This window comes from Camelus dromedarius, chromosome 10, assembly GCF_036321535.1.
Source record: "Camelus dromedarius isolate mCamDro1 chromosome 10, mCamDro1.pat, whole genome shotgun sequence".
NCBI classification, from domain to species: Eukaryota; Metazoa; Chordata; class Mammalia; order Artiodactyla; family Camelidae; genus Camelus; species Camelus dromedarius.
Genome location: NC_087445.1, coordinates 54,652,280 through 54,664,684, shown reverse-complemented (window position 1 = coordinate 54,664,684; position 12,405 = coordinate 54,652,280). Strand labels below are relative to the sequence as shown.

The 12,405-nt window shown below is 38.6% G+C and overlaps 1 protein-coding gene across 4 annotated transcripts in view; it reads right to left on the bottom strand.

The window, feature by feature from the left end:
• Positions 1-12,405, bottom strand: part of FKTN (fukutin) — an 80,017-nt gene that overhangs the window by 54,227 nt on the left and 13,385 nt on the right. For all 4 annotated transcript variants that reach the window (XR_010382766.1, XM_031450140.2, XM_010978697.3 and 1 more), the window contains exons 3-4: positions 5,991-6,050; positions 4,659-4,862 (exon numbers count right to left, since the gene is read on the bottom strand). Coding sequence is in view for 3 of the 4 variants with exons in the window: in XM_031450140.2 (XP_031306000.1) it covers positions 4,659-4,862; positions 5,991-6,050 (264 nt within the window). In the remaining variant the exon portion in view is untranslated. The remainder of the gene's footprint in view (positions 1-4,658; positions 4,863-5,990; positions 6,051-12,405) is intronic.

Below are 12,405 nucleotides of genomic sequence, written 5' to 3'. Positions count from 1 at the left end.
ACTAGATTCTAACTAAAGACAATTACTCCTTTTTTTGCACTAAGCCAATACGATTTTAGGGTTGTTTTTAGTAGCAACTAACATAACTTACCCTGGCTAATACAATTTCACCCTGATGCTCCTTCTATTAGGATTATCAACTGTAGGTTCCTCTTTTTCCTTTTCTTTCCTGGTACACCTATGAGGTGGAATGCACTGATTGAGGGTGAGAATGGCCAAGTAAGAGAAGGAATCTACTGTACAGGATGAAAGAAAAGCATTGTAAGTTGGTAAATTTGGAAAAAATTGAAAAGGCCAGGCAGAATTTGAGGAGAAATCAGCCCTTGGGCTGTGGGAGGAAAGACTGACAGACAGAACAGGCAGAACCACAAAGTGGCTTGCCTTCTTATAATCGTGACAGAGCACAGTCAAGAACAAAGCAGTTGCTCTGATCAAACAGAGCAAAGGCCTAGGTCAAGACTACTGCACAAATCCACTCCCAGTTGCCTTGGCAATGCTTTGCCGTTTGGTAATGGTATTAACAAAGAAAAGTCACACGTAAATTAAGTCTATAGTAACTAGACTGGTGATCTAATTAATTAGCTCTACCTTGGGAGAAGGTTTAGGGAGGACTATCCAAAGGGTCTGTATGATGTCCTACGTATAAAATGATAACCATGAACCCCTGTGCTTATCTGAATACTGCTGACCTTTGGTTTCTTCCACTGACTGGTTTTTTTGGGTTTGCCAATTGTGGCATATGCTCTTTCTTCTACAGGACCGGTTCTCAAGGCAAGTGGTACTGTATCCAAGAGACAATTTAGAAACTTATGGAGATGTTTTTGGTTATTATAATGATTAGGGAGGACACAATTGGCATCGAGAGGTTAGGCCAGGGACACTGGACATGCTACAATCCAAAATATGAAAATCTATCCTGAGTCTTGTATAACTTCAAATGTTCTATCAGATAATCATGTAATGAAAAACTTTTTCATAATTACATGAGCCTCCATTTCCCAGGAACACAACAGCCATGTTAAAGGAGAGGCAGTTTCACTGTTTTGTTGTTAGACACTTGTCTACTATTTTGGAAAGCTGATTACTAACGACAGTGTCATTCATAATAGAGTCTATATTTGAAGCTATCACATTCAGTGATCCTACCGATAAGTGAAAGCATCTGAATTACTTCATTATGTCTTCCAGTGTAGTCAGGCCTGAGCATTTACACACTGAAATACACGTTTCCTTTTATTTCCACTTTATATTGTAGGTGAGACATTACATTGATTTGAGAGATTATGTATGTAGGTAAGTTATAATTGCTATACATTTTATTTTGGGAAAATAAAGGAACATTATAAAATACTCATTGTAAAAAAGATTTATAAGCCTTGTAGGCTTTTTCTCTGAGGAACTCAAGAGTCCCATAGAAATGACCTACAAATACTGACATTTAAGAGTCCCTCCAGTGAAAAAGCTGGCATACTCTTACTACCCTATAGTGAAGTCCACCAGTTCATGAGGCCTGACCATAACAAGAAGCTTCCAACTGGTTTTCAGTGCCTCATTCTTAAATATGAACAGACAAAGGTCAACAAACATTGTAGAAAACCTGTATCATGAAAAACAGACAAATAAAATAAAACAAAATGCAGCAGAGAGCAAAAGACTTTTTAAAAACACCAAACCTTTCAAATCTGCAGAGCAAAAATAACAAAACTGCACCCATGAAAAACAAGTATGCTATTATAAGAAACAATCAGCATACACAGAGCTTTTAGAAAACAAAAGTATGAAAATTAAAAAAAAAATCAATGACATTGTTAAAGATTTTGTTTAAAAGTAGAACAGTTAGAAAAAGATGAAAAATCACAGAGCAAAGATAAGAAAACGAAAGGATCGATTTTGGAAGCCTTACATTCAAGCAGTAAAAAGTTCAGAAAGAAAGAACACTTCTATTCAATTGTATCTTGGGGGTCCTACCTAAACCAATAAGACAAGAAAAAGAAATTAAACATAAGAGTTGGAAAGAAAGAGAACAAACTGTCTTTTTGTGCAGAGAATACAATGATCTACATTTAAAGAAAGAAAGAAAATGAAAGAGAAGGAGAAAAAAAGGTGGGGGAATGAAGGAGGAGAGAAAAGCTATTGGAGTTTATGTATAGAGTTCAGTATTTAGTACAGTTGCTGGGAAACAAGATAAAAATACAAAAGACAACAGCATTCAAATTCACCTATAATAATGAATTGGAAAAAGAAGCGGAAAAGTATCTACATTAACACCCACCACAAGGCCCCTTTTCGGTCCACATACAAAACTAAAATAGCAAGACATAAATCTTACAAAGATGCACAAAGTAAGAAAACTTAGGATATTCTATTACAGAACACCAAAGGGCACTTGAATTAAAGGTGATATATTTCATGTTCATGGATAAGAAATCTTAGTGTTTTAACAATGTAAAGAGACCTCACATGCTTTTGCTTTCTCTAAGCCTAGACTAGCCCAGAGAATGAAGGACACATGGCTCAGGCACTTCCACTGCCCCACCTGACAGCCAGCCATCCTGAGAAGCAGAGCTGCCCAGCTGATTGGCAGCTGCATAAGCGAGCTTAGCTGAGGCTAGAAGAATAGCCCTGCTGAATCACACCCAAATGGCTAAGTTACAGCATCATTAGCTACATACTTGGTTGCTATTTAAGCCACTAAATTTGGGGGCATCTGTTACATGGCAGAAGCTAACTGCTCCATAAGCCAAATTAGAAATCAAATGTTTAGGTAAAAAGAAACATTTTAAGATATGAAAGGTTTCAACCTCCCATTCCCCCTTCTCAGAAGAGAATTCCCAAAATGTTGTGAAGAGGAGTTAAGACCACCACCTGCGGAGTAGACCAGACTGTACTAGGGCAGAAAGACCATAGCTCTAGGAGGGACATCCCCAAGGGGAAAATAATGAACTGAGAGATTACCTGATGTGTTAGATCCTACTGTGAGCTTTACATTTCTATTGCTGTGTTCATACATGGATTATTGATAAATATATAGAAAACAAGCAAACGAAAAGGGAGAAAAAAAGTCATATGAGAAAAGGAAAATAATCATATGATTAATAAGATAAACAGTGACTAGTGCTTTAACTACAAAATGTGATTCAGTCTTTTTTTTTTTTTTTAAATGGAGGTACTGGGGATTGAACCCAGGTCTTCGTGCATGCTAAGCATGCACTCTACCACTGACCTATACCCTCCCCTGAATTCACTCATTTTTGATGACAATGGGAAAAAAGTGTTTGTGTGGGGGTGTGTCTGCCTGAGACAAAATAGATACAAAGACAAATTCTCATAATTCATAATCTAAATATGAAATATTTAAAAACAGAAGCATAAACATTTCATTTACAAATAAGAAGATAAACAAGCTAGAGAGAGCTGAAAGTGGCTGGCTCTAAGTGGGAATAAGGGGAAGAGGGAGAGAAAGTCAGGTACTGATTTTTTTCACTTTGAGCTCTGCACTAGTTCTTGACTTTTTAGACTTAGCACTAATAATATTTTGATTAAAAGTAAAAATTAAAAAATGCCATGTCTTAACTTTTCCATAAGTTTAAATATTTTCAAAATATAAATTTGGGAGTAAAGAAAGATAAGCAAACAAAAATCACGTGGAAGCGTGCAGCTTACAGTGCTTTGCCAGACCACACTGTCACCCTGGAGCATGAGCCCCTCCTATCGGGGCCAACACAACTGAAACAGATCCCCTGCAGCGCCAGTGCACATCTACCACGGATGGTGGACTAAACAGATGAGTTCATTTAGTCTCGTGCTAATTTCCTTACTCTTTCTTGAGTAACTCCTTAATGAAAAACAGTGAAACTAGAAAGTTAGAGGTAATCCGAATAAAGAAATAAGCAAATTTTTGGCATGTTTGGTTGAACTTTTTTTTTTTTTGACTACTGTCTGACTTTTGCCTTGTAATCTTAAAGCAGGATGGAAGTATAAATGTGAATTTTTGGATACTCCTAAGAAGCACTAACTCAAGTATCAAACAAGCCCTGTGCACTTACAACATGGAAAGAATAGTGCTACAGACAAAGGATACTACCTCTTGTATATCTTATGTAGCAGATGGTGAAAATTCACCACCAGATCCCTTCCCACCTACCTGCATACACTGATGGAAATGCTAAATACCTGGTTTTTTAGCCTCCTTCACAACAAGCAGATATGTGAACATACTTCTGGACAGTGAGCTATAAGCAGTTTCCAAGAAGTTTCGGAGAACATTTTTTTCCTTCAAAGGATGGACAGACTCACCATCCCTTCCAGTCATCTCCCTGCCTGGAACATAGCTATGGGGCCTCAGAGCTCTACAGCTATGTGACGAGGAGAGAAATGAAGAAAGAATCTCAGTGATGCAAATGCTAACATCAGCTGAGCTAATACCAATGTCCACCAACCTTTTAACCTTTTGTTATACAAGAAAAATAAATCCTCTATTTATTAATTATTATTAATTACCATTATTAATTGTTTTGCTACTTATAGCTGAAAATATTCCTGATACCACTTATAAAAATCTTTTTGAAAAATTTTAAGTATTTTACAGTTTAAACTAGTTTAATGCCATACCATTTCGTAAAAAACACATTCCATTACCTGAAAGCAAATCATCTCACCTCATTCTTCCATAGATGGTACTGTAGTGCAAATGCAGTAAAGTCTCTTGGAACACAGAAAAACCTGCATTCTGAAGTGGAGCCATGAGAAGTATTCTTGACTTGTTCTAAGTTTTTATTAATCAATTCCAGAATCAAAGGATCAATAAGGAACACAGGAATATTTTGACTCGATGTTAGCATAACAAATTTTTTAACTGCACGCTGTTTGAGAGGAAAAGAATCCCCTTAATTCTTCTAAACTAATACAACAATCTATCTTACTTTTTTTTATTCATTAATTTTATAAAAATATACAGAGTGCTTCACAGAAACCATGTATATTATTTGGCTAAAAAACACACACAAATGAATAATACACTATCCCTCTTCTCAAGAAGTACACAGTCTACTGAGGAAGATAAACAAATATTTATAAGGTAAAATGTTAAAGTAGAAATGTATGTAACATATTATAAAGTACAGAACAGTAAGCTACCCTTTCCCCTCAGACTACACAGAGCAAAACACCTCCTACTTTCAATAAATTAAAAGTTCACATTGATACTTCTAGACTTGATAGTTGAGGAGCCTGATACAGGATTTTACCTTTTTACCCAGGCTTTATCTTTTAAAAAGTAGCTCAAATCCAACTGGTATCAGCAATGACCTAAAATTATCACTACTTTACAGGTGCTTGGTGATTTGAAAACCCACACCTAACATAAAGCCTTCCATGACTCTGGTTAAAGAGAAGCCAAAGATTGAAATGCATCCACAAGAAATATCTATTCATATCCAAAGCACAGGCTAAGAGGATAAATGTAATTTTTTAGTATTGTTTTTCAACCTAAATTTGATTAGAAAAAAAGTAAGAAATATGTTTTATAAATGTACAGGCTCCAAAACAGATTTATTGTACATCTTGCTAGTCTTCCTTATCTTAAAAAGGAATATGTTGAAGAGATTTTTATTCCTAATCATTATTTACCCTTATTCTTGGGTCAATTCTGATTCATTTGGGGAAGCACTATAGCTTAGTGAATAAGGATTTTGGAAGCAAGCAGTTAGAACCTGGACTCAGTCACTTATTAGCCAACTAACCTTAATCCTTCTAAGTTAATTGAGGATAAACATGTGTACTGACTCTTTAAAGTTTCCATAAGGACTAAATGACATACTGCAGGTAAAGCTCTTGGCACAGGGTCTGCTCCTTCACCTCTATCACCTACTCCCACCTCCCACTGAGCTAGCTACTATCATTGTCATCATTCAACAAATACTTACTAAGTACACAAATGAACGAACTAAATGAACATGGCAATTGAGGAATTTCTTGATTATTACACATACCCATTGTGTGCCATCAAATCCAATTCGGCTTCCTTTGGATTTTGACAAACCAGCTCCATTCTAGGAAGATAAAAAAAATTTTTTTTGGTAAATTCAAAGCCCAGCATTCAACATTACATTTAGGTTATGTATGAGATCCAACCTATATAATTGGCTCATAATCATTACAGAGCATTATCCTGCTGAAGAGGCTGTGGAGAAAACGGAACCCTCCTATACTGCTGGTGGGAATGCAGTTTGGTGCAGCCACTGTGGAAAACAGTATCTTCCTCAAAAGACTAGGAATAGGAGAGACGGAGAAGATGGTGGAGTAGAAGGACGCTCGCAGGTCACCCTCTCCCACAAATACACCAAGACTCACATCTACAGACCCACTCAGCCAACCAGAGCACCTGTGGAACTCTGACAGAACATCACCCTCTTCAAAAGATAAAGACGCCAAAAATCTGGTAGGAGAAAAGGAAAAAAGAAAGAACAAAAGGCAAAGCAGCGCGGGACGGGTCCCGCAGGGAGGGAGCGGCAAAGGAGGACTGGCGCTCGCTCGCTGGGTCTCCCCTCTCCAACTGAGAGGCCAGCGGGACGGAGAGGGAGCCTCCGAGGCTCGGATCTGTACAGAGCAGCCCTTGACTAACAGAACTAAGTTAAACGGGCACAGAGCATCCCCCCGACACCCAGCCTGAGACGCGGGCCGGCAGCCGAGGGCAGGGCCAGGCTGCACAAGCCTGGCGGAGGACGGAAGTGGCTGCACGGAGGCAGCCCCGGGGGAACGCAAGGGGCTGCGCGCCCTGGCTGTGGGTGCACAGGGCAGAACAACCTGGGCCCTCCATAAAACAGCAAGGTTGATGTGCTCTCGGGGGAAGGGTGCACACCCCCATCTCTGAAAACCCGCGGAAAGTTTTCGGGGGAAGAGAGGCGGGGCTCAGGCACAGCCGCCATATCCTCTGCGCTGAGCACTCAGGCGGAGCGGGGGCGAAACCTGCATCCGCACCGAAGGGCTTAGCAGCCTCAAAGGCCAGACTGAGACTGGCCTGCAGCCCGGGGCAGATAGGATCCTTCCATCCTGGTCCCTCAGAGAACTTGCTCCACAAAGACGAACAAGGAGCTGGGTTTTGGCTCGGAGCAGGGACAGGACTGTCCCTCGGTCTTCCCCGAGCCCACCCGCGGAGCGCCGAAGGGCGGAGCGCCGACCAGGGCGGAGCGCACAGCCGCACAGAGCAGCGGAGCTATCGCCGGCGGCGCAGGTAGAGCGAGAGCGGACCCCCGCCTTTCGGGCAGGAACACAGCCCCCGACGGAGGTGCTGGGAGGGGGCACGACCCGCCCTCCTACCCGGCCAGTCTGCAACATCTGACTGCGGCATCCGGAGGGGCAGTGACCCGCCCGCCCACAGCAGAGGAGAGCTGCACCTGACCCAGTGTTAGGAGGAGGCGCGATCGGCTTGCCGACAGGTGCTGGGAGCAGCACAGAAGAGGGCGCCAACGGAGGGCCTCTGAAAACAGCAAGCTGAGCTTCCAAAACAGGACGAAGACAGAAAGACTTCACATTAAAAGCACACAGACTCCAGGAGAACACCGACAACCCCCCCCCCTTTTTTTAAAAATCTGTTTTTACCTGTTCTATTTTCTATTACTCTCTTAATCTTTACTTCTTAATTCATTTCTATTTCTCTTGGGTTTTGATGTCCTGCTATTGATTAGACACAGGTTTCAAATACATCTATTCATCTCCCCCCCCCCTTTTTTGTAAAGGTTTCAAAAGGACGTCTCAACCCGATTAATACTCTGCTTCAACTCACTCTTCTATTATTCATTATACACTGTTTTCAAACCCTCTTTCTCCCTTCTTTTAAAATTCTTTCTCTCTCTCTCTTATTTTTTTTTCTTTTTTTCCTAAGTTCTATTCCTAAATAGGCATCAGATAGATAAAATCCTTAAGGACCAAAATAAACAACTGATACTCCATAAACCACAGTGCCAAAGAGGTATGAGCAAGATGAAGAAGCAGAAAAACCTTTCCCAATTAAAAGAACAAGAGAAATCCTCTGAAAGAAAGATCAACGAAATAGACATCAATAGCCTACTAGATCAAGATTTCAAAAAAGGAGTGATCGAATTGCTGAAGGAATTAAAAGAGATAGTGTTTAGAGATATAAAATATATCAAAAATGAAATTGAAGCTATAAAGAAGAGCCAAGTAGAATGGGTAAACTCATTGACAGAGATGAGGAATGATCTAATAGCTGTGCAAAGCCCACTAGATAATGCAGAGGAACGAATTAGTGATCTAGAAGACAGGGCAATAGAAAGCACCCATTCAGAAGAACTACAAGATAAGCAAATAAAAAATAATGAAAATAGCATAAGGGACCTATGGGATAATATAAAGCGTCCCAATCTTTGCATAATAGGGGTCCCAGAAGGAGAAGAAAGATCAAAGGGGATTGAAAAGGTTTTTGAAGAAATCATGACTGAAAACTTCCCAAACTTAAAGAAGGAATCAGATATCCAAGTACAGGAAGCTCAGAGGGTCCCAAACAGGAAGAACCCAAATAGACCCACACCAAGACATATCATAATCAAGATGGCCAGAGTCAAGGATAAAGAAATGATTCTAAAGGCAGCAAGAGAAAAGCAAAGAGTAAGTTACAAGGGAACCCCCATAAGGCTCTCAGCTGATTTCTCTACACAAACACTACAGGCCAGAAGGGAGTGGCAAGATATATTGAAAGCCCTGAATGAAAAAAAGATGCAGCCTAGGATCCTTTATCCAGCAAGGCTATCCTTGAGGATAGAAGGAGAAATAAAGAGTTTCACAGACAAAAAAAAAGCTGCAGGAGTTTAGCAACACTAAACCCATGCTAAAAGAAATATTGAAAGGGCTATTCTAAATAGAAACACAGCAGGATGCTACAGAAATGAGAAACACACAACTGGAAAGGTGATAACTCATGAATTACAAATAAAGTAAAAATGAAATTATAAAAGAAGACATACAAATCACTGAGAGTGGGAGAGGGAGGCAGGGAAATATAGAATATTTTTTTCTTTCTTCTTAAAATTTTTTTAACAGTAGGATGGGTTTGAGAGCATGTTACTATCAGTTTAATAAAAACAGTTATAGTAATGGGTTGACAGATTTACAAAAAAGGGTAACCACAAGCCAAAAATTTACAAAGGAGTCACAAAAATTAAATAAAATCCATGATAATACAAAGGAAAATTACCAAACCACAAAAGGAAGAAGAAAGGAACAAAGAGGATATACCAATTCAACTGCAAAGATAAGTTCAAAATGGCAATAAACACACATCTATCATTAATTACTGTAAATGTTAATGGACTAAATGCTCCAGTCAAAAGACATAGAGTGGCAGACTGGATAATAAAGCAAGAACCTTCAATATGCTGCATACAAGAGACCCACTTTAGGGAGAAGGACACATATAGATTGAGAGTGAAAGGATGGAAAAGGATATTCCATGCAAATGGAAAAGCCAAAAAAGCAGGTGTTGCAGTACTGATTTCAGACAAAATAGACTTTAAAACAAAGGCCATAAAGAAAGATAAAGGACATTTTATAATGATTAAAGGAGTGATACAAGATGAGGATATTACACTCGTTAATATATATGCACCCAATATAGGAGCACCTAAGTACATACAAGAATTACTAACAGAAATAAAGGGGGATATTGATGGGAATACAATCATAGTTGGAGATTTTAACACTGCATTAACATCACTAGACAGATCTTCCAGACAGAAAATAAACAAGGCAACAGAGAAATTAAATACTACAATAGAAAAACTAGATTTGGTGGATATTTTCAGAACATTACACCCCCAAAAAATAGGATATACATTCTTTTCAAGTGCACATGGAACATTTTCCAGGATCGATCATGTACTTGGGCACAAAAGAAACCTCAACAATTTTAAGAAGATAGAAATTATCTCAAGCATCTTTACTGACCACAATGCCATGAAACTGGAAATCAACAACAGAGAAACAAAGGAGAAAAAAAGGAAAGCATGGAGATTAAACAATATGTTATTGAAAAAACAATGGGTCAATAAGGAAATCAAAGCTGAAATTAAAAAATACCTTGAGACAAATGATAATGAAAGCACAACCACTCAAAACCTATGGGACACAGCAAAGGCAGTGCTAAGAGGGAAGTTTAAAGCGATACAGGCCTTCCTCAAAAAAGAAGAACAATCTCAAATAAACAATTTAACCCACCACCTGAATGAATTAGAAAAAGAAGAACAAAAAGCCCCAAAAAGCAGCAGAAGGAAGGAAATAATAAAGATCAGAGAGGAATTAAATACAATAGAGATTAACAAGACCATAGAAAAAATCAACCAAACCAAAAGCTGGTTTTTTGAAAAAGTAAATAAAATCGACAAACCTCTGGCCAAACTCACAAAGAAGAAAAAAGAGAGAGCACAAATTAGCAAAATAAGAAAGGAAAATGGAGAAATTACAACAAACAAAATAGAAATACAGAATATCATACGAGAATATTATGAAAAACTATATGGAACCAAACTGGATAACCTAGAGGAGATGGACAAGTTTCTGGAAACATACTGTCCACCAAAACTGAATCAAGAAGAATCTGAACACTTGAACAATCCGATCACTAGAAAGGAAGTAGAAATAGCAATTAAAAACCTCCCTACAAATAAAAGTCCAGGACCGGACGGCTTCACCGGGGAATTCTACCAAACATACAGAGAAGAACTCATACCAGTCCTTCTCAAACTCTTCCAGATGATTGAAAAGGAGGGAATACTCCCAAACTCATTCTATGAAGCCACCATCACCCTGATACCAAAACCAGGCAAAGACACTACAAAAACAGAGAATTATAGGCCAATATCACTGATGAACATAGATGCCAAAATCCTCACCAAAATTTTAGCAAATAGAATCCAACAACACATAAAAAAGATTATACATCATGACCAAGTGGGGTTCATCCCAGGGACACAAGGCTGGTTCAACATATGCAAATCAATCAGTGTAATACATCACATCAACAAGAGAAAGGACAAAAACCACATGATCATCTCAATCGATGCAGAAAAAGCATTTGATAAAATTCAACACCCATTTATGATAAAAACTCTCGCCAAAGTGGGTATAGAGGGAACATATCTCAACATAATAAAAGCTATATATGACAAACCTACAGCCAGCATAGTACTCAACGGTGAAAAACTCAAAAGCTTCCCACTAAAATCTGGGACAAGACAAGGATGCCCACTATCACCACTCCTATTCAACATAGTCCTGGAAGTCCTAGCCACAGCAGTCAGGCAAGAGAAAGAAATAAAAGGGATCCAAATTGGAAAAGAAGAGGTAAAAGTGTCATTATATGCTGATGACATGTTACTATATATAGAAAACCCTAAAAGGTCCACACAAAAGCTACTAGAGCTGATTGAAGAATTCAGCAAGGTAGCAGGTTACAAAATTAATGTTCAAAAATCAGTTGCATTTCTTTACACTAACGATAAGTCAACAGAAGAAGAAAGTAAAGAAACAATCCCCTTTAAAATAGCACCCAAAGTAATAAAATATCTGGGAATAAATCTAACCAAGGAGGTGAAAGAATTATACACAGAAAACTATAAACCATTGAGGAAGGAAATTAAAGAACACTTTAAAAAATGGAAAGATATTCCATGCTCTTGGATTGGAAGAATCAATATTGTCAAAATGGTCACACTGCCCAAGGCAATCTACAGATTTAATGCAATCCCTATCCAATTACCCAGGACATATTTCACAGAACTAGAAAAAATCATAATAAAATTCATATGGAACCATCAAAGACCTAGAATTGCCAAAGCATTACTGAAGAGAAAGAAAGAGGCTGGAGGAATAACTCTCCCAGACTTCAGACAATACTATAGAGCTACAGTCATCAAGACAGCATGGTATTGGTACCAAAACAGACATATAGACCAATGGAACAGAATAGAGAGCCCAGAAATGAACCCACAAACTTTTGGTCAACTCATCTTCGACAAAGGAGGCAAGAATATACATTGGAATAAAGACAGTCTCTTCAGCAAATGGTGTTGGGAAAACTGGACAGCAGCATGGAAAACAATGAAGCTAGAACACTCACTTACACCATATATAAAAATCAACTCAAAATGGATTAAAGACTTAAACATAAGACAAGATACAATAAACCTCCTAGAGGAAAACATAGGCAAAACATTATCTGACATACATCTCAAAAATTTTCTCCTAGAAGAAATAAAAGCAAGAATAAACAAATGGGACCTAATGAAAGTTACAAGCTTCTGCACAGCAAAGGAAACCAGAAATAAAACAAGAAGAAAACCTACGGAATGGGAGAAAATTTTTGCAAGTGAAACCGACAAAGGCTTGATCTCC